The sequence below is a fragment of the Pipistrellus hanaki genome (genome assembly GCF_964339955.1).
Source record: "Pipistrellus hanaki genome assembly, chromosome: 2".
NCBI lineage: Eukaryota > Metazoa > Chordata > Mammalia > Chiroptera > Vespertilionidae > Pipistrellus > Pipistrellus hanaki.
The window spans coordinates 73166702-73190547 of NC_140504.1; the positions used below are offsets into that span (position 1 = coordinate 73166702).

Genomic DNA, 23846 nt, shown 5'->3' on the forward strand with positions numbered 1-23846 from the left:
AGCTCTCGTGCACCTTTTATAAGAGCAAAAACTGCATAAGCGCAGGACGCCCGCCCAGACACTGACACACACACGAAAACACAGCCACGTGCTGGGGTCGGGTCCCGCGGCTCCGGGGCTTTGAAACTGAGCAGAGCAAAACTGTCTCCGCATCCGCTTTCACACTTTCGACAATAACTGCAAGCAAAAGTAAAACCTAAAGCTTTAAAACAATCCATTTAAAATACAATTCCTTTTTTGCTTATGCGTCTTCTTGTCTTGGTGCTTTTGTGGGGGTTTATTTTGAATCTCCAAATAGAGCCTGCCCAGGAGCGCAGATGTGGAAACTGCGACGAGTTGGGCGCGGCTGCCCGGGAGGCGGGACGGGGGTTCTGACGCCATCGCTGCGGGGCGGAGGCGGCGCAGTCTGAGTGAGGCGAGGTGGTGCGGCTGCCGCCTCGGACCCCTGGCTGAGAGGCGGCGCGTGTCTGCCTCCGGGAGCTTTCCCCTCGTGGTCCGCCCTCGGCGAGTCCCGCGTGGAGATGGCAGACGATCTTGGAGACGATTGGTGGGAGAACCAGCCGGCGGGAGCCGCCAGCAGCCCAGGTACCCGCTCTGCCCGCGCTCCCGCGGGGCCTCCCCCGCCCGAGCCCCTCGGCGCGCCCCGCCCGCGCCCCCCGGCCGTCGCCGGTCCCGTCACGGGTTCGGTCCAGCTGTGGGGCGTCCAGCTGTGGAGCGCACAGCCCGGGGAGCGCGCGGGCACCGCCGGGAGGTGGTGCTGGGACTCACTAACACGTGGAACAGATGAGAGTGACATTAACTCACAGCGGCCCGCCAGCCAGGAAGGACCCTTTTCCAAGCTCTGTGTTTTTGTAGGGTTCCCTCCCACCCCACCCCCCTTATTTCTTAGTGCAGTGCTAAACTAGAATTTTTGGGAATATATAGGTAAAATTGTATACTTAACTAATGCTCTTAGCACTTCTTAACTAATGCTGCACTTCGGGCAGCAGAGCTATCTTACAGCATCTTACAGTTGGGATTCAGGAATCTGTAGTTTAACAACTCCACCAAGTGATTCTCATCATAAGAGAAGTTGGGGAAACACTGTCTTAGTGGATAAGACAGTTTTCGTGAAGACACAGTTTGGGTTGTAGTGGTTAAGAATAAACTCCTAGAGTACGTTCAGACTGCTTCCCTTCAAACCGCTACTCCAGCCTCATAACACGGCTCTATCTCCCCCTCCCCCCACCCCCTCCTCCATCTCTTAAAAAAAATAGGATAATAACAATGCCAGTTTCATAAGGTTGTTGTGAAGGTTAAGTGAAGATCGTATGAACGATGCACTGTAGCACAGTGCTTGGCACATGATAAGGGTGGGGTAAATATAAACTGGAGTTTTTTCTCGCTATCGCCGTCATAATGATGTAATTTGGACTCTTGGAGCCTAAAGGAGGCTCGGAGATCATCCTTTGAACTCATTTTGCAGTTGAGGAACGTGAGACCTAAAGATGTAAAGGAATTTGACAAGTGCACATGACTAGTTGGAGTCAGAAACAAGGCTGGAATTAAGCTCACACAATTCATACGGTGTTTACTATGCTCTGTGTACCCACTGCAAATGCCCGGGGCATTTTATCTTAGAATAGATAGCAGGAAGTAACTTCTCCCCATAGATCTGGCACTGAACTTTTCAAGTCCCAGAAGGCTTAATTATGTTCTTTGTCTTTCTTCAAAGTTGGCCTGCATTTCTACTTAGCTTCTGAAGGTTTTTGTTTGTTTGTTTGTTTGTTTGTTTGTTTGTTTTAGAACAAGGCCAAAGTCTGATTTATGTCCGTATGTCCGTACAGTCCACAGGGCCCTGCATAGGATTGACACTTAATACATATTTGCTACAAATGTTAATGTTGAAATATGAGTTGTGAAATGTCTGTTAAAAACAACAAAATTCTACTAAAGCATCATTCCACAAGGGCAGCTTTCAGTACAAACCGAGCAGGTGTCATTTTTGTTTTAATACAATATTTCTTTAATAAAAATGTCTCCATTAAATATATTACTATTGATAGAATACTCGGCCAATAGAAATGACCCTAAATGAATGGTATACATATATGATCTTGAGCAGAAGTCATTTTTTAAAAGTGGCCAATGTAATATGTCCTCGATTAAACTTCCTGAGTCTCTTACATCTTTATTCTTAGCAAATGTATCTCTGTGTTTCAAGGCACAAATAACTTTCTTTGTAGGATGTGTTGTTCCATATTTAATTACCCTCCCCCTTAACTCAGATGTTAAAAGCTATATTTCTTAAAAGGATAGAGACCATTTAAGAACTAATTAAAATCTTTTCTAGTGGTGAAGGGAATCCTAATTTTTGATTCTAGTCCTGTCTCTTGCTGCTCACCAGCAATGTGTCTCTAAAGTTAGTTACCCTTTGGAAGGAGGGAAATCAACCTGTATTGAGCATCAGTTATGTGCTAGATGTTTTCATAAATAGGAATTTCATCTTTATAATGTCTTTAAAAGGTAAGTGTCATTTTTATAAACGAAAAACAGAAAAGTATTGTTCTGAGAAATACACAGCAAGGAAAAGATCTGGGAAGAGGTTAGTCAAATGTGTCTGACTTTCTAAGTCACAATTTTCCCACTATTACTACATGGCTTCTTGGCTTCTTATTTCAATAACATTAAATTACCTAGTCAAATATCTAGTAGTCAGCTGGGTCTGGAGCTCCAGGGTTGGGTCAGGGCTGTAGATACAGATTTAGGAATGTTTGGCAAACATATAACTTACCTTTAAATAGGATGGCCTTAACCATCTGCAAAACCCTTAGCCTACACTTCTCTTAGGTGGATGTTTCATATGATTTCCCTAGTTAATTCTCAATCTTTGATGTCATCTCTTACCAAGCATCTAACTAGAGAACTGATATCTGAGGACACTTCTGTGTATAGTGTGGAAGACTGCAGATAATAATACTAACTTGGATTTGTTGAGTGCTTACTATGTGACAAATAATGTTTTGATTGCTCATTTAATCTTCATAAGGACCCCATGAGGTAGTTAACTATTGTTTTTCCAATTTTATAGGTGAGAAAATTGAGGTGCTAAATAGTTAAATTATTTGCCCAGTGTTATTCATTTAGTAAGTGAGGAGGCTGTATTCATAGGCAGGTAATCTGAAATCAGTCTGCGCACTTAAATTTCTCATAGATAATTATTCTAATTATCAATGGTAGGAGGATCATCTCTAAAATAACAATTCTTTATCAATTTAAAGAGGTTCATATCTTATAAACCCTTCTGTTTATATAGATCATTGTTATCAAACTGTTTCTATTAACCTTTAGTCTCCTTAAGTTTGCTCTTCTAAAGAACATTGGTTACTTGGATACAAAAAAGTAGGTTGCACCATTGCAAACCTACTCTACCATCTCTACCAGGAGCTCAAACTTGATCTTAGAGCTCAAGGCTCAAATATCTGGTTGTCTTCATAAAGTCTTTACTTATTTCATTGGAATGTCAAATGCAAATGAGACCCAATTACTGAATTATTCCCAAATCTGCCTCTTATCCAGACTTCCTTATCTCAGTAAATTAACTAACCAACTACCCAATTTCACAAAGAAAGGCCAAGGAATTTCCTGATTTATTCATATTTGGATTTAGTTTTATAAATTATGTTTTGAAAAGGGACAACAGACTTTTGCTTTGTAAATGAGCCAGTAATTGCTACAGGTGACAGCTTTTGTCATTTAGAATCATGTGATTGTACATTTTGCTTGTGATTGCTGAAATGGACATTGTAAACATTTTTTGGTAATATTTAATATGTTTTATAGTATCTTCCTCAAATCATGTTGCATTATCTATGCTGAATTCATTTTCAAAATGACAAAGTAGGGGAACACTTTGGATCTTTTCTTTAAACCTGAATAACCCAGGGGTTTGGTTTGTTTTCCTTTTTCACATGAAAATTAGGCCTATAGGCAGCCGTGCATAGTAGATGTTGTAGAGCAGTGATTCTACATGTAAAACCCAGACTTGGAATATTTACAGTAGATTTTGATAACATACAACAGAGGATCAACTTCAGGGCATGTTGTTTTCAAAATCATTTATTGAGTTCTTAAACTTGACCCTATTGTAATGGAGTTGGGGGGGGAAGCATAATCTGCTTACATTATGGTATTTGCACATTAATGCGGTTCAATCAAAATTCAATATTTCTTTAAGACATAAGTTCAGGGGCAAAAAACAGGCGACAGGATAACTTAAAAAGGCTGAAACATAACCCAGGAAGAGTTTATGTTTTACATTAATTACTCCATTACTCAGTCCTTAATTATCAGTCATGTATTAGAGCAGTCACATTCCTAAATCAGATTCAGGCACACCTTGGAGATACTGCAGTTTCAATTCCAGACCACCGCAATAAAGCAAGTGTGCATAAATGTGAAGTCGTAATCTTTTTGCTGTGGGAAGATCTTGTGTTCAATTTATAAAAGAACACATTGTGTGCCTGTACTTTATTTCAAACAGTTACAAGGAGATTAGAAATCACTGAAGCTCAATAAATGAAGGGCTAAGGAAAGATTCCAGGATAAAGGTATCGGATTATTAAAATTTATGTTACATATTGGATTTATTTTCATTCATTTGGATTTTTATCTTCTTCCTACATAAAGTCACTGTAGAATTATTACAACAGCTTTTATTTTCATTGTTCAGAGGGGCTGCATTTTGGCAGAAAATGGGACAGGACTATGCTCAGGAGATGGGATTCTTTTTATTTTAGTTTTGTTATAGGTCCAACACCATTTTATTGAACTCCAAATAATATTCTTGGATATTTATGCATTTTCATTGTATTACATATTACTTAATATAAGTATGGTTTTGGTTGGTAATCCTTTTGTTAAAATAGACTTGGTTAGTTTAAAGACTTTTAATAGGATTTTAACTGTAATATCATTTAAAGCAGATTTCTGCTGATTGCCAGAGAAGTATACCTATTTTCCTATGGCAGGAGAAGTAAAACTATTTTCCTGCCTTGTTTTTAGTACTTTATACAATATCTTGTCCCTCTTTTCTTTCTTGCTCTTGAACTTAGGCCAGCTTGCCATGAGTCTCCCAACATAGGAGAAAACAATTTTGGAATTTCCAACATAAAACATATTTTGCTCTCCTCTTTTAATACCAGAGTATTCTGATTTGCTGGGACTGTTGTTGGTACTTGTTTTTTCCTATTTTATGCTTCTTTTCAGTCGTTTTGGTTTCCATTATAGGAGGTCCAGTATTTTTTCTTTCCATTAGTATAATGATCAGCGTTGAATGTTACCCAGCATAAGTTCTTTTCCTGACTCTATCATACACCATTGCCATATCTTAGCATATTTTTTCACTTATGTCTGAAATGAATAGCCCTTCTTTCTTTAATTCACTCTTCCTCTGATCACTTAACATTACCTGATTATGTCAGACACAGTGCTACACAGCACTACCTACCAGTTACTTCCCTCTGAATTGTCTCTGCACTTCTCTCTGAATTGTCTCTTGTACTATTTTTGGTGTCACAGCTTCATCACCTTTGTTTGTAGTCCACTGTTTCCACTCTCCTCTTACTGCTTTCCTTTACTTTAGACTTTCGACTTCAGACTTTTCATTCACCTGGCCTCCCCACCTTCTCCCTTTGCCACTTGCCTTCTGGGGATGCTGCACTTTATCCCTCTTTCTGACATGGATAGTTTGGTCCTGCCTATGCATCCAGCCCTTCTCATCCTCCTGGAAATAGGATGCTTGGTGGCATCAATGCATTGAAGCAGGCTTGCCTTAATGATGAGTGTGGAGAATGAGTTTCTTTGCTCCTGCTCCATTGGTTCCATCTTAGGACAGCTGTCTGAAACAGTGTCCTTAGCCATGAGGATTTCTTTCATCATGCCTCCAGTTCTCCATGCAGGATCACAGAAAACATTGGGTCATGCTGTTGCTCTTCTTCTTCTTCTCCTCCTCCTCCTCCTCCTCCTTCTCCTACTCCTCCTCCTTCTTTTCTGGCTGAAACTTTATGAAATATACCGTATTTTTCGGACCATAAGACGCACCGGACCATAAGACGCACCAGTTTTTAGAGAAGGGAAATGAAGAAAAAAAGATTCTGTCCTAAAATATTTTATGTGCATTAAAACCCAACATCACTGTCATAAACACATGTAATCAACCCTGTAAAGTAAACAGCAGCATTTAGAACCATTTTAGAGCCGGGCAAGCACACAGAGACCACATAGCCGGGCAAGTAAAAAAACTTTTTTTTTACAGTATATGTGTAGGCTATATTTGGACCATAAGACGCAGGGACTTTTCCCCCCCACTTCTGGGGGGGAAAAAAGTGCGTCTTATGGTCCGAAAAATACGGTAACTGTCTCTCATGTCTAAAATGCCTTGTCTTAAAACATCATTTTATTACTCTGTCCACACTGAGTTACGGATACATCTTTTTCTTGATTCAGTAAGAGTGTTCAGTGTGATGAAAATAATTATTTTAGCTTCCTGTCAGCAGACTGAGTTCTGTCTTATAGATGACTGGTGGAATCCAACATTTTGTAGTTAGACATACTCTTGGATTATCACAGCTGGAAGAGACCTGAAGAATTAATTGTTCAACTGTCCTGTTTTACATATGAGAAACTCAATGCCTCAACTAATGAATGAGCCCAGTGTCAAATGAGTGAAAAACCGGGGTTGGAATTTGAGTCTCCTGATGCCAAATTTTTGTTGCATCAACTGATTTTTTTTTATATCATTGATTCAGGGAAGAGATATTGACTAAAGAATGTCCTATGAAATAATAAATTATGTTTTTTTAACACCTAGGACAATGATTCATCTCTCCCTAAAATAACTCAATATTAGTGAACTTTGATTCTTCATTGTCCTGATTGCTTATAGTAAGCAGCAATACCAATCTAAAATGATTTTTCTTACAAGCCTGTGATTGCTTTACAACATGAGTCCCTGGCCTGGTATATATAGAGGGAACAACTTACTAGAAACATAGGACAGAAGATTAAGTACCAGCAGTCAAGTGTGCTTACTGTACCAGTGATTATCAGGTAGGCCACACAATAGATGTGTTTAGCTATTACTCATTTTTGTTGTTGTTTTCTCCTGTAAAAATGGTAAGAACTACCACTTTTTAATTTTCTCCTGCTAAAATCATAGTTTTAGACCTTAAATATTTTAATTGATGGAAGTAATATTACATACTTGAAGCAGATTAGAAATTCTCGCCAGCACAACTTCTTAGCAAAATATAAATCAATCAAGCTTTGTGGATTGAAGGATTACTTCTGGGTTCACCAGAAAACTTTTGAATTATCCTAGTGAATGCAGTCCTATCCCAGGATAGTGATAGGTAGTCCCAATTTGGGGTTGGATTAAAGGTGGGAGGAGGATTTGGGGGGTATGTCTGGGCTTGTGATTGTGCATATATGCACTTACACAAATATAGGTGAAAATAATTGTAGTTGTGCTACTCCTTCAGTATGACATTCATTTACCAGGTCCAGCAACCTGTGAATAAACCACCTGTCAGTTTGCTGCTGCTTCATTTCCTGGAGAGATGGCTTGTCCTCTTTGGCCTTCCATAGTGGTAATTTCAGCTTCCCAGGTCTTTCTGTAGGTTAATGTATCCAGGCAGTGCATTGGCATGGCTTACCTTTTCCCTCCCATGTGGAGGAAAGTGTTGGAGGTGACAGTCCTTATGATGTGTAGCTTCCCATAGCCAGTGTGGTGAATGGGCTTATCCATTGGCCCTGGGGGAGGTTTCGGGGGAAGCTTAGTGATGCCTGTAGATTTTGGTTTAGGGATCCGTGATGGGAATCTCTGTTTGTATACCTCCTTGATCTTGAATTAAACAGAAGAACAAAAGGTAGTTAATGGTACAGTTGGTGGAGAAGCAGACATTTTTAGGACATGGAGTCAGCTTGGAGGATTTGGCTTCTTTAAAAGCATTGGGTTCTGGGGGGACATTAGATTAAAAATTGCCAGGTTTAGAAAAACAAAAAACAAAAAACGAAACTTCAGTAAAGCAAGTCAACATGTGTTGAGCATGTGCTACACACAAGGCTCTCAACAGCCTACCTAGTACTAAAAAGATTATTTTTCTTGCGTTCTGGCAATCACAGTACTATGGTGGGAGATAAACAGGAGTAGTGTTCCATATTATTATCAAAGGGTCATGAGATTGCCAGAGAACATTTAATTTAATTGAGGAGGTCTAAAAAAGCTTCAAGAAGGAGGTATCGTGACTTAACTTGGGCCTCTGAAGACTTTTGGGTTTTTAAATAGCAGGAATGGGAGGGCATTCTTCTGGATGAAGCCACGGTAGCGGGGGCTAAGGCAGAGGCGGTTAGGGAGATCAGGCAGGCATTCCAGCAGTTAGGGGCGATGAGGCAGGCAGGCAGGCAGGTGAGTGGTTAGGAGCCAGCACTCCTGGATTGCGAGAGGGATGTCCAACTGCCAGTTTAGGCCTGATTCCTAAACTGGCAGTCAGATGTCCCCCGAGGGGTCCTAAATTGCAAAAGGGTGCAGGCTGGGCTGAGGGGACCCCACCCCATCCCCATGCACAAATTTCATGCATCAGGCCTCTAATTAGGTTATATTTGGGAGGTAAAATGGGAAGGTACATGGGGCCACGTAAGAAAATTGTACTGATTATATAGATAGTGTATAAAATAGGTGGGAGGAGGTCCTGGGGGAGATTAATAAGGACATGGGTTGGGAGAAGACCCATTGTAGAGATAGAATTGTATTAATATTTGTTCACCCTATTAGAGGGGTGAGAGGACTCACAGTTAAATTATCTGGACTGGGAGAGTGGGTTGTGGAAAGTGAAGAGTAAAATCTTGATTGAGTTCTTATTCACTTAGAAATATACTTACTTTGTGTATTAAGGAAAAATACTCTTAGACGAGAACACATTGTTAAAGAAATAGGAAAAGGTAACTGTAATTTTCCCATTATAGTCCAGTATTGATTGTTATTATTATTTCCCCTTCTTTGCTTGCATCATCCTTTCCTTCCTGTGAGCTTAAAAATGTAAATCTTTTAAAAATGCGTTATAGTTTTCATCATAGATTTTTATACTGCTTTTATGGGAGCCTTATGTTTTTCGTTTTCACATTTATTATACTGATCAAGTACAGTGAAATCCCTTTATCTTTTTATGTAAGCATTCACTATTTAAAATGCCTCCTAACTTTTATAGCAACCATAGTTAGATTTTCAAATAAACACTACACAGACTTTGTTAAAATATGAATCCTATTTAATAAAAGGCTAATAAGCAAATAGACCAAATGGCAGAACGACTGGTCACTATGATGAGCACTGACCACCAGGGGTCAGACACTCAATGCAGGAGCTGCCCCCTGGTGGTCAGTGCGCTCCCAAAGGGTGGAGTACCACTCAGCCAGAAGCTGGGCTAATGGCTGGCGAGCACAGCAGCAGTGGTGGGAGCTTCTCCTGCCTTCATGGCAGCACTAAAGATATCCGACTGCCAAAGCCATCAGTTGGACGACCCCTGAGGGCCCAAAGAGGGCACAGGCTGGGCTGAGGAATTTCAATCCAAGAGGAATTTTGTGGACAGGGCCTCTAATCGTTCAATAAAATATAAATTGTATGGGTAATATGCTTTCTATTGGTATATTTAGTCAGCATAGCAAATGAAATGTTGCTATCCTGATTCAGTCTCCTCCTTATATGAATGGTATTCCTACATTTCATCCTGACCTCATGGTCTCATCCTCAATGTGGAAATGCGCATTCAATGTTTTTATCTTTCAAATAGGTACAGCTTTTTTTTTTTCTTTTTTCTTTTTTTTTTTTTTTTTTTTTTAATAATGAAACAGTGTCCAGTAATGATTTGATGAGATGGGCGGCCTCTTGATAATTATGAGAGTAGTTAGTTATGTATCAAGATCCCTAAAACTCACACTCACCCACTCAATCATGTTTTTGCTTGGAATTTTTTTCTAGGAAATAATCAGAAATGCTCACAAGGCTTGTTTTTAACATTATAACAATGAAAAAATGGATACAGTTTAAGACTCCAATAATCAGGATGGAGTAAGTGAATTACATCATAATCATATGAATAATATTATGCTGTCTTTAAGAAAATGATGCTTTTGAAGATATACAAAGTATTTATTCAGAAATGTGAAAAGCAGTATTAAAAACTTTATATGTTTTCACTTGTATGTGTGAAGAGAATGCTGGAGAACATACACCAGTGGCATCAGTGATTAACTCTGGTTAGTAGAGTTATAGATTTTTATGCTCTACATTTTCTCTACTAAGTTTACACTTAGAAAAGACAACACTAAGTTATACTAAAGAATAAAAAAGGAGGAAACACTTCAGAGATGTGAACATCAGCCATATTGTTCAAACCATGACTAATAGCTGCAGTTGAAATTAGTGGTGGGCTAATTCAAGTCAGCTGATCTTGTGACCATAGCATTAATTATAGCTTTTCTAAGATAGGCTTCTGTTATGTCATTTAAGTTTGTCAATTTAGATTGGTTCTATTATGTTGGGATTTTATTTAAATTGCAGATTCCTGGGTCTTCCTCTTAGAAGTTATAATGTATTTGTCTACAGATACAACCAGTAATCCACATTTTAAAAAACTCTCAGAGTGATTCATCTGATGCAGGTGCTCAGCCTGCCACACTTTGAGAAATATTGCCATAGTTGAGCCTCCTTTAGATGTATACCAATGCCTTTCACCTGGAACTTTGGCCTACCTGGATGGGGGAGGTTTAACTCTGTGAAAGGTCAGAGCTTCCTGACCCAGTGCTTCCAAAATGCTTATCAGAATCACCGCCGGGGCTGTTAAAACACTACAGATGCCCAGACCATATCTCAGCACCCATTGACTTGGTTTGTTTAGGACTGGGATATGGGCATGTGAGTTTTTAAGGAGCACTACAGGTTATTCAGAACTGGAATCTGTCCGATAAACTAATCAGTATGGAACACAGTATTGGTGGGCTTGTTTTTTAAAAGCTATACTGATGTGTTGGTGAAAGCAATGTGTCTTGGGATAGTGGTCATTGGTAGGGCCAGTTGCCCAAAAGTTATTGGTTTCTCATTGTTTCTACACATGGATGCCACAAGCTAATTTGGGGTTTTTATAACTCTGATTTCACTACATAGTTTTTACCTCTAGATGTCAGCAAAGGCTGGTTATTTTATTGGGATAACCCTAAATGTCATTCCCAAATCTTAAAAAAATGATGCTGTATTTTTTTAGTTTTTTTTCTTGTACAAATTTTATACTTGAGCATGTTTCAGTAAATGAGTTATGAACCATTACAATATGTCATCTCTTGGATCATTTTTATAGAACAGTATGTCAAATAGTTCCAAGAAAGTTTTATCCAAATTAGGAGTGGGTATTGAAAGGAATTCATGCATATGGCTCTTTTAAGACCACACAGTGAATGTTCTACTCAGAGTTCGAGACTCCTGGGTTTCATCATAAAGCAGATGTCTTGGAAGAGATTAGGGAAGTGCAAAGCTCATGCATGGAAGAAGAAAAAAAATTTTTTTTACATAGTTCAACGGGAAATTGGGATTTGGAATAGATAACAAGTTTGAAGGATGCTGAGTTCAATGAGACAGAGGCATTGGTTTTATCTAGAGAGCAGTAGGGGGAAAAAGGGAGTATATTTGTAGAATGTATTCCTTGAATTCTTAAAATGTTGGTTTATTTGGTTCATTGGTTCTAAAACAAACTGAGCAATCTGCAAGACTTCCTGGTTATAAAAGTCATTAGGTGGCAGTGAGTTTTAGTGGTCAAAAGTACAGGAAGGTGAAGATGTCTTTAGTTTTAGTTGAAGTTTAAGTTCTATAGCCTGGTTTCTAATTGATCCTTGCACTCTTTCACATTACCATGGAGGGCAAACATATATTAGAAAAAAAAATCAGCATTTATGGGGATATTATCAGGTCCTAGTTAGACAGCTGGAGTCAGGATGTTTCCTTTTTTCTAAATGAAATGAATTTTGTAAGCTCTTTGAGTTTTTTACAGATATATTTGCAACATATTGTTTAAGTAAACAGTGCACCCTTAGGAGTGTTTCTAATACCAGGGGCTTCAGGACCCTCATTACAACTTTAGCTCCAGAGATTCAAAGGCTTGAGACTCCTAAAGACCTCAGGACATTTTGATTTGTGGTCATTGGGGTGATGCAGGGAAGGGGCGGATTCAGGGCCACCTGACTCCCTGGGGAACCCAGTTATGGAATGAGCAGTCAAAGCTGGATGTTATCTGAATGACAGTCTTTTGTTGTTGTTGTTTTTTTTTGAATCTCTGTTTAATGGGAAAGTGCCTAAATAATGGTGATGGATATGGTAATAAAAAGGAGGAAATGTAAACTGGAGAAAAATATCTTTGAAATATTATTTTTCTCCTTTCTTTTGTCTTTTGTATTGTTTGATAAATCACTGTTAATTTGAAGGGGGGTGGGGAGAGGAAAAAAACAGATAATGAATCTGGCAGATAGCCCAGAATTTTATATGCTGCTTTGGCTTCTTTTCTCTTGTTTTCTCAGAATTTCCTCATTATACAGTAAAACTTTATCACTAAAGATTTTATAGTTTTATATGGCAAGAGGTTCTTCAAAAGGAAACTGTGTAGTTTGATTAGCTTGTTCCCATTAACCTCCTGTGAGAGAACATTGGTTTTAAATATTGTTGCAGTACTGTGATTTATATTAATGAGTTGTCTAGTTTCTGAGGTGAAAGTTAGAGGAAACTGATGCATTTTTAAAATAATGTGACATTATTTTAAATTACTTTTCTGTAGTAATTACACCATGGGCAGTGAGGGCAATTCAGTAATAAATATTGAAATACAGTTTTGGAAAATCATTCCTAACTCCAATTGCTTTCATTTTGTGCCCAGACATATAACATCACATGTAGAAATAGTAGGTTAAAACAAAATATACTAATCTTAAAATGTCTTCCTTGTTTATCCCCTTTCTTTTTATTCATCTGTCAGATTTTTCATTTTAGATTTTTTTTTGTATCTTCCCCCTTATTTTTCCCATATTTGCACCCATTTAAATTTTTAAAATCATTTGCAGGCTTACATTTTACAACAGCTGTGGTTAGTGGCTAGAGCACAGGATGCAGAGCCAAACTTGATCCTTTATTCTGGTTCTGGCACCAACTAGTTGAGTGTCCTTGAATAAGTCAGCTTTGCAGACCTCAGTTTCCTCATCTGTAGTCTGTATCTGGGGATTAGAATACCTATTGGCAAATTATTTGGGGAGATATTGTGTAGGAAAGGCCCTGGCACATCCCAAGTGCCAGAAAAGTGGTAGTTGTTACCAATGTCAACATTATTATCATCTTTGTCTTCTTTCCTTATATCTCTTCTTAAGATGCCTATTTCTGATCATAATCATAACTTCTTTGATTATTTTACCTTTCTTGTTTTCCTTTTCTAGCTCCCTCTCTTCAATAAATTATTGGAGATATGTTACTAAGCCTAGTAGTTGAGGCAGCTGAATAAGCAGTCCAATTCCTGGGCTTTGTTTTAACCACTTCGGACCGAGAAAAGGATACCATCACACATTCTTTTCCTCCTTATTCTACTTGGTCTGAGCATTGTGAGTCTTTCATTTTTAAAGTTCCCCTGAAGAGTATTTTCTACTCTTTCCTGTCTTTTCCTATCCTTGAATTGTTTGAGAAATGAAGCAGCTGCACCACTATGAAGTCCTTTGGCTCTGACTGTGATTCTGTGAAAAGAACAAATGCTAGTCTGCTATGCCAACAGGTGTGTTGCTAACCATGTGCACTTTTGTCAAGCACCTACACCCAGCAGTATGGAAGCTCTGAGTAAGACTGGTTCTGAAACATTATATGCCCCAAGAGTAACCCAGGAGGCTTGGTAAGATGCAGATTTCCTGCACTGGAAATCTGCAGAGTCCTAAGTGATTCTGATAAAGGCAATCAGTGATTGTATTTAGAGAAATATTGATATGAGAATTTCAAAAATAAATGATACTTGATTCTTGCTCTTAAGAAATTATAGTATAGGAGAGATAAAAAAGAATTACAATAAGAGGCAAAATAAAGTGCTATAATAGAGGCACAGAAAGAAGTATTTTGGATACTCAGAGGAAGATTATAAAAAACTAGAGGCCCAATACATGAAAATTCATGCACTGGAGGTTAGGGGCGTCCCACAATTCTGCCTGCCCCCTCTCACAGTCCAGAAGCCCTTAAGGGGGGAAGCCAACCCTGAAATCAGGGGCAGGCAACATCCCCATCACACCTCTGCTGCTGTCTCTGCTGGCAGTGCAAACTTCGGCCAGCCCTGGTTACCTGAGCCTCGGGCGGCCCTGGGTGGCTACGCAGTCACCATCCAAGACTTGCCTGCATCTCAGGCCGGCCCTGGGCAGCTGGGGGATGAAGGGTCTGGGGGACTCTGGAGGCAGGTGCATGGAGTGGCTGGACCTGCCTGGGGGCGGGCCCAGCCATGCTGCATTTCTGCCTCCCTGGCGGGGCTGAGGGGACTAGACACCGCCATCTTGTGGCTGTGGGCACAGCCATCTTTGAGGGCATGACAATCAATTAGCATATCCCCTCCTTATTGCTATGGTGCCACCATCTTTGTGAGGGCGTGGTGATCAATTAGCATATTAGATAGGATAAGGTTTTTCAGAGTAAATGGCACTTGAGTTATGAATATAGTTTCTTCAATATGAGGAACAAAGAGAAGATTATTTTAGCCCTTGGAACAGCTTAAGCAAAGGTACAGGGTAAGAAAGCATGATGGTATTTGCGAGGATGGTCAGTAGCATGTGCTGCTGAGGGTGCAGGATATGTGCAGAGTTTCATAGGGAGAAGCTGTGAGAGATGGTGGCCTGGTAGAAGGTTTGGACTTTGGGCACATAGTACTGTAAGTGCTAAGTAAGTGATGTTTGGGGGGAGACTGGAGAATTGCCATGATCAAAACAGTGTTGTAGAAAGATCACTATGGACACTAGTGAAGGTTGGATTAGAGAGGTAAGGGGTTAAATGTAATAGATTAACTATCTTACAGTACCATCTGTACTGAGGGCACAAGTAACAAGAGAAGGGCATAGAAAGAGCAATAGGGCACTGCAGTGTGAGCACATGCTTAGCTTGAATTGTGATTGGATCTTCCATGTAGGATCGTTTTGTAGGCATTGAAAATTTAAAGATGTTGCTTTCAGAATCATCCTAGAGAAATTGTTGATACCATTTAAGTGGCTGAGACAGCCCAGGGAGAAAATGTAATTCGTCCTCAGCTATCACTGGTCTCTTTTCCCACACTGGGTACTTTTACATTCTAACCAGAGTCTGAGAATTGAGTTTTGTCTGCCCTATTCTATGCCCACATCCCCTACACAAGGCCATTGATCTTATTAACTGATAAGAGTGTAATTAGTCCTGAGAGCCACCTCCTAGGGAGGCATTTCTTTCCAGTACTTAAACAATGCACAGTGATTGAACCATTATCCAAGCACTGATTGGCTAGATGGGGAAAAGGAAATCCTGTCCCTCTCTTCCGGTGACCAGGCTGGCCCCTTGTCCATTGTGTCTGGCCCACGCAGACAGCTTACATAAACTCGTACTCTGTGGGGGGATCTGCCACTTCTTGGTCCCAGAGGTGTTCAGGAAGGACAGGATGGCCCCTTCAGCACATTTCCTTCCTCACTAGTAGTCTAAGAAAACCTGGAATAGGGCCAGAGTTGATAGATTGGCCTAAAAAAATAGTAATAATTGTCCATTGTTCTTCTAGCCCTCTCATTACTCTTTTTAGAAACTAAAAGCAGCAATCCTGGAAGCATTTATATTTTCCAAAGTTTTTGTAACAAATATGTATTAATTTTATAATCAGAAAAAAGTTTTATATATAATAAAAACATTGTGCTGCTTCTGTCATCACTATGAAAGATATCATCCTTCTCAGTATGATCCCTGTCCACTGACCATGTCCCTGTTGCCCTGAAGGGACTGTCAAGTGTTTAAATGTTTCTTATGTCATGGATCCTTTAGGAATCTGTTAGTTAACTCCTTTCTATGAAATTGTACTTTTCTGAGGCTTCAGGACTGACTGATATCAATTAATTCCCTTAAAAGGCAAAGAACAGAAAAGGAACAGCTCTTTTTCTTTCTTTTTTCTTTCTTTTTTCTTTTTAAGAGAAGGAAAAAAAACAACAACCAACTCACTGATAGTGAACTAATAGTGAAGGATAGTAATTCATTCTTGAGGAATTTGAGTTGTTTGAAAAGTGGCTGCATTGAAGCAGATGTTTATATGCATTTGTTATAAGAGATTCATTGAAGAACAACTTAAAGACTTGACTCCAAAACAGCTTCCTTGGTTTACAACTATTTTAATTCTTAAATGGAAGCAGAATTTGGAAGTTGACACGATTGAACCTTAACACTTCTCTTCCTACGCTGGGAAAATACAATGCTTTTGTGTGTGTGTGTGTGTGTGTGTGTGTGTGTGTGTGTGTGTGATTTTGGGACTGTCAGTCTTTTTTAATAAGTGATGATGCTACTTGAGAAATTAGGGTATATCATCTAGGAAAAGTTTCTAGGCTTCTACAAAACCAGTAGTCCCAGTGTCTCTGGGCTTAGCTGATGGTACTTATCTTTATGATGACTGGACCTTGATCCCTTCATTGCCTGGTGGTCCTGCATCTGTGTCAGGATTGTTAAGCTGGCCCCCTCCTTATAAGCTTTGATACGTGTGGCCTTCATGGATCAAAGACACACAGGGCTTTTCCTCTCTCCTCCCCCCTGCTCTACAGGGAAAGAATTCTCATCTGTCATTTAAAAATATATTTTTTATGGATCACCTTCACTAATTTCTTTTTTTTTTTAAAATATATTTTATTGATTTTGTACAGAGAGGAAGGGAGAGAGATGGTTAGAAACATCGATGGGAGAGAGTCATCAATCAGCTGCCTTCTGCACACCCCCTATTGGGGATATGCCCGCAACCAAGGTACATGTCCCCGACCGGAATTGAACCCGGGACCCTTCGGTCCCCAAGCCGACGCTCTATCCATTGAGCCAAACTGGTTTCGGCTACCTTCACTAATTTATGTTGCTTTTCTTTCCAGCCTTCTCCAAGGCCCATCTGGTTGATAGACTGTTCAAGTTCATTCTTCATGCCGGACATTTGTGCCTTTGCTTATTTAATCTTTAGAATAGAATGGACTTTGACTATAGCTCTAGTTCTTTGAATAAAGAGTCTCCCAACAGTGAGGACTTATGCTTTTCCTTGGTCATGGTTTCTTCCCTCTCCTATGCCCAGGTCAGTCTTCCCCATGCCTGTCCATGTATGTGGAGCTTGGCCTCTCACATTGATTATATCTTGTTACCCAAACCGTGGCCTCTGGGATATAGGAGGTGTTGGAAGGGAGGCAGTTCACTCTTGGTTGTGGTGATCATGGAAGGTTTCAGAAGAGGTAAGGCTTGAGCCAGACCTTTCAGTGTGGGTAACTTAATGACAGATGAGCCTGACCAGCATGGCTCAGTGGTTGAGTTTGGACCTATGAACCCGGAGGTCACGGTTTGATTCCCAGTCAGGGCACATGCCTGGGTTTCGGGCTTGATCCCCAATAGGGGGTGTGTGAGAGGCAGCTGATCAATGATTCTTTCTCATCATTGATGTTTCTATCTCTCTCTCCCTCTCCCTTCCTCTCTGATAGCAATAAAAAATATATTTTTAAATGACAGATGAGAATTCTTTCCCTTTAGAGCAGGGGGGAGGAGAGAGGAAAAGCCCTGTGTGTCTTTAGGGGCATTCCGAGTGTTCTGGCTAATGTGGCAGGCTTGTGAGGCAGAGTGCAGGGTGGTAATGCTAGGCAAAGGCAACTTGTCTGCCCCCATAGGTAGTGGAAAGAATTAAATGCAATTCATTGCACTCTTCCCCCTTTCACTAAAGCAGTTTTTCAGAATATTGCCAGAGAAAGAGAATGGGACAATGGAGTTTGACCTGTTTTTATATCTCATTTTTGTCACATACTAACAATAACCAGGAGCAATTTTCCTTACCTCTCAGAATTTTAATTTCTTTATGTTTAAAATTGTGATAAAGCCCCATTTATAGGATTGTTGTGAAATAAACTAACATTGTATAATGGATTAGTTTTCTCCTTTTTGTTATGTAGTCTCACTACTCAGAAGCCTCCTCTGAGGATACAGAACATTCCCTAGCACTGTATCAAGGCCTTCACAATCTGACAGAACTATGCCCTTCAAGCCTTATCCCTGCCCCAACCATCTCAACTTCAGCCACATTGCTGAAGTTCCTTGAGTGCTGATTTCTTGCTCTCCTGCCTTGCCTTCACACCTCTGCTCTTGTGGGCATCTCCCAGGAATACCTTTTGTCCTCTCCCAGTCTTCTTCATTCCCTAGCCCCTGCTCAAATATTATCTATTTCTGAAATCTAACTCACAAATCTTGCCCCAGAGCAACCTGCTCCAAATTCCTATGGTACTTACTAGCTATAGAATTCCTTTTCTGTGTTATGCTCTTAATTACCTTTAAAGTTACCCTCAACTCCCACCTTAGATTCTAAATCTTACTTCTACAAAGCTGTCCAGCATAGCAATGAGTAACATTAGGTACATGATAAATATTTGTCAGTTTAATCTTGTAGGTGACTTGTTCAGGAATGAAGAAAACTTGTATCTTAACAGAAGACATTTGTGCCTGTGGTGGTTTTACACTAATACAGAGGGAACTGAAACTCCTCAGAGAGGAATCTTTAGAGAGGTTTAAAACAGTAAAGTGAGTTATTTCTTAAGTTCTTTACAATCCTTCTGAAATCCATTTTTCCCCTCCTTTAAGACAAAGATGGTTGATTCTCAAGACTTCTCTATATTACTCCCAAAGGCATGTTAAAATTGGAAAGCTTGTCCAAAAGCTCTAGTTTATAATATGGTATCTTTGAAAGGGACAAAGGTACAAGGTATTAATACAAATATAAATATTCAAATATTCACATGATCTGTCAAGTGAATGGAAACAGTCTTTATACAACTACAGTCTTCAGTGCAGATTTTTAAAGTTGCTTTGAGGCTTATGCTTTGTCAGATTCAAGATGCCCATTTCTACACACCAGACATAACAATTTTCAAGTGAGCTGTTAAATTTTTTTCACAGCAAGTAATGTAAAGGAGTAACTGGCTCATAGAGTCAGTTTATTTGTCTCTTTAATGCAGTGGTTCTCAACTAAGGAGATGATCCAGTTCTGAAAATTTGCCCCAAACATGTGACCATGTCACAGTTGAGAAATGTGACTTAGCATCTAGTCACTAGATTCTAGTGGGTGGAAGCCAAGAATGCTCCTCAACATCCTGCAATGTTCATGACTTCCCCCGTAACAAAGAATCATTGAACCCAAACTGTTAAAGAGTCTTGAGGTTGAGAAACTTTGCTCTGGTGAGGAGTAAAGGACATTAATTAATAGACTCTTAGAGAAGAAAATAAATCTTTTATGGAAAGGCACCAACTGGAACCTGACCTTCTGTTTGTTTGCTTCAAATGTTCTCTCCCTGCAATCACTCCACTTATCTAAATCTTTCCTTCTACAGCTTCAAGTATTAATTGCTCTATGAAGCCTTGTTAATCTGCTGTAGTCCCCTTAATCTTTAGATTATTGTAGGAAATTTAGTTTGCCACTTGATTAAATATTATCTGATACTTTTATTTCTTGTCTCTTTCTTTCTCAAATTAATAAGCTCTTCAAGGATAGTGAATCTTTTGTTTCCATAATATCTGCCTCAGTGTTGGGTAGGAGGTAGGCAATCAGTATGTCATGATCCACGTGAGGCTTTAAAGAGAAGATACTGTGCGCTGAGACACTGTGTATGTCACTGAGATACATGAATGTTACATCAATTAGAAAACCCACCCATCTTTTCAGAGGCCTAAGGAATGGCAGGGAGTGAGGCAGCCTTTGTAGGTCTAGGATCTCTGTATACATTGTTAGTTATACAAACATAAAAACAGAACTTTAAAAAACAAAACTCTGAGGCAAAAAAAAAAAAAAAGAAAAAGGTTATCTTAGGTAATCTTAAAAATATACAGGAGAAGTACAGATTGATAGTTACAAAAGTCATGGTGATATAAAGTATAGCATAGGAACTGTAGTAAATAACGTAATAACTATGTGTGGTGCCAGGTGGATACTGGAAATATCGGGAGAAACACTTTGTAAAGTATATAACTGTCTAACCACTATGCTGCTGAAACTAAAACAAAATAATATTGATGCACACTGTAATTGAAAAAAATAAAACAAAAATTTAAATGTATAGAACCATTTGGTTAAGAGATGGAGGAGGGAATAACTCACTAATATATAACTAATTTTAGGCTTTCAAAAAATTGTCGCAAATAGTCAGCTACATTTGATCTCTCTTGACCAATACTTCTGTGAAGAACAAGTGATATTTGGAAATGAGGGCACAAGTAAGGAAGATTATCTTTTCGCTAGGATAGCTGATTGTGATGTCAGAGTACATTTTTATGGCACCATTTTAAGTGTAAAACCTTGTATCCTGATGGAAAGTTGACAGATTTGTATGTGCTGCCATAAAAACAGTGTTAATTCATTATCGAATTATAAGTTACTCAGAAGTGTTGGCCAGTTAATTTGCTGGACTCTCTAAGGATTCCTTATCCTACAGTGTTGCCTTTGGGGGATTCTGCTCTGATATAGTTGACTGCACAAAAGCTTTATCCTTCTTTACTGAACTTCAAGAGTAAAAGGGTCCATCAATTGGAAAGGAGTTAGAGTGTAATGTAAATGAAAATGAAATTTTAAGAAGTTTAAGGTTTGGAAACTAATAAACTACTTGTTTTTCTTGCTCTTTCTTCATTTGCTTCACTGTGGCCTGAGGTGAATGGAGTCCTTTGTTTTGGTTCATCCAAACTGCTCTCTTTAATGTGTGTTCTGGACCATTCCCAAGAAATGCTGTAGGCTTATGTTGAAGGTCTGGGATCTGAGAAAGAAACAGAGCTTGGAGGTGTCAGACAGTGTGCTACTGCTCAGCTAAAGATTCAAGCATCTATGCTTTGTACAGTTATAAAACTGGGAACCTTCCCACCCAATAAAATGGTAATGATTTTTTTGGTTTGTTTTTGTGTGTGTGTGTTATTTTTAATTATTTCTTTTGAATTAAAAGAAAACGCGAGGACAGGCCACTAGAGGGCAGAATAGTCACACTTCCAGGTGTTACTCATTCTGCTAGAGTGAGACCAGACAGAACACATTTACCAATGTTTATCAGTATAGGAATTTGTAAAACAATGGAGTACCTACTTTAGGGTACATACTAATCCGCAGAAGAGCTTTTAAAAATTCAGCTTCCTGGGCCTCTACCCTCAAATATTCTGATTTGATAGCACTGGATGGGATCCAGGATTCTCTTGGATTTTATTTAGAGAAACGCTCATCTTAATATTTTGGTCATTGTTGCCTGATTATCTTTTCTCTTAGGATTCAAAAGCAAAATGATTATTTTAGAGGAAAACACTTAATAGAAAGCAAGGTTTAGGGGAACTAGAATGTTGTTAATTTAAAGATCTTTGTTTAAAAAGTTTCAAAGGACACTGGCTTTGTAAAGATTCAGAATCAAAGCTACTTGTTTTTGTGTGGAATTATTCTTCATTCAGTAAAAATGATAGAATCCTTAGGCTATAAGTCTAAAAATTTTTAATTAAATATCCCTTTCATGACCTTCTCACAGTGCAAGCTACTGGTAAAATTAACCTTTGGATGTCATAAAGACCTCACAGAAAATGTCTTAGCATTATGAATTGTAGTTGCAGAGACCTTCTGAGTGGAGTTTATGGAATCCCATCATCATCTTGAAAAAGTATAGAGAGACTCCTCTCTGTGTAAATATCCAACTATGGGAAATACACATTGTCCATTGTCCTTCTAGCAAGGGTGCTGATTTTATTTTCACCAGTGCCCCCAAAGAGCAGTGCATCCTGGAGGGGAAAGTTTTGCCATTGCACTTAAATGGAAAGAAGAATGTGGTAAAATCATTCAAATCTGTGATGACACAGCTTAAAAAGTGAGAGAGCTGGGGAGAAGGGCAAGAAAAATGAAACTTGGTTCTGAACCTGGGGTTTTGACCAATGAAAGGAAGATAGTATTTTTTCAGATGTATATAAAAGCAGTGTATCTTTTCTTATTCTCTCCTGGGTTTCTTTCCCCCAAGAATATAACCCTCCATCTTTACATAACTCATACAAATAGTTTTTAGTGTTACTTTCTGCATCCTAGTTTTTAAGGTTCTTCTGTGATTGTACTAGTATGTGGATGAAAAAGAAAGCTCTGTAACCACACACACACACATACACACACACGCAGGTATAAAAATTATTTTTTAAATGCAAGGCTAAAACTCTAGAATGTCATTTTAGGTATGATTTTATAGAAATGGGAAGATTCTTAGAAATTCTGCTGTGTTTACAATAAATTTTAATTATTATCCTTTTAATCATCTATGTTATTAATCTTAACCGTGCTCCTAAAGTTTGATGCTAATATGAATTATTATACCCAAGTAATCCTCCCAGTAGCAGTGGTTCTCAACCTTCCTAATGCCGTGACCCTTTAATACAGTCCCTCATGTTGCGGTGACTCCCAACCATAAAATTATTTTTGTTGCTACTTCCTAACTGTAATTTTGCTACTGTTATGAATCGCAATGTAAATATCTGTGTTTTCTGATCATCTTAGGGCAACCCTGCTAGCAGTTGGAGACCCACAGTTGAGAACCGCTGCTGTAGAGCCTAAGACCATTGGAAAACACATATTTACATTACGATTCATTAACAGTAGCAAAATTGCAGTTTGAAGTAGCAATGAAAATAATTTTATGGTTGGGGGTCACCACAACATGAGGAACTGTATTAAAGGCTCACGGTATTAGGAAGGTTAAGAACCACTGCAGTAGAGGAATCTCTACAAGAGGTTTGACTCTTTGAAAGTTCAATAAATCCAGTAATGTTAATCATTTGGAAAGTCTGCTTATAGTTAATATCTGGAACAGATAATAAAATGAGAATCTGTGCACTATAATTATGGAGCTTAGGACATGTAGTGCTAACTTTATTGTAGAGAATTGCTCTGGCTCACATGATATAAAAAATTGAATCCTTACAAAATGGATGGACTAATAAGTAGCAGAGATCCTCAAACTGTCTTAGTTGTAGGTATGCCAAGAGTAAATTTTCTCTTCAGCATTTGGGGCAGCCAGGAGAACCTTGGGGTGACGAGTCTGGGGCTGATCATTTCTGCCTCTTCATCCATTTCCCCCCAGTGTTATGGAAATGTGTTCTGCTTGTGCCGTTATGAGACAAAGGTTGGAAAGCACTGTAAAGACCATGTCCTTTAATTCTTTCTAGTTTCCATTCATAATTTTATGATCAGTACCCTTCAAAATGTTAATAGCATTCTCTCTTGATTTTTATCTAGAAAAACATCTTATGCAGTAGCATTATCAATGTCTACTTTGAAATACTTTGTAAAATGAAATATTTTTTTTTATTTAATATAAAAAGTTCCTTCTAAAGTTTTACCTTAAAGTGACTTAAAAATAAAAATAGTTTTGAAAAACATTTAGGCCATCATGTATTTTGTGATACAGTTGGGTCACTCACTGCTGATTCCCAAGATACTTGTGTTTAAACAGAAGCTTTCTCATTCATCACCAGCCTAAACTTTCATCCAAATTTATTTAATGATGATGCAAGCCCACAGCATTGGTGTTGTAGT

At 38.9% G+C, this 23846-nt stretch overlaps 1 protein-coding gene across 1 annotated transcript in view; it reads left to right on the top strand.

The window, feature by feature from the left end:
• The first annotated feature begins 359 nt into the window (after positions 1-359).
• Positions 360-23846, top strand: part of CMSS1 (cms1 ribosomal small subunit homolog) — a 370171-nt gene continuing 346684 nt past the window's right edge. Inside the window, exon 1 of the mRNA XM_084875513.1 lies at positions 360-585. Within this exon, the coding sequence (XP_084731639.1) occupies positions 522-585 (64 nt within the window). The 5' untranslated portion in view covers positions 360-521. The remainder of the gene's footprint in view (positions 586-23846) is intronic.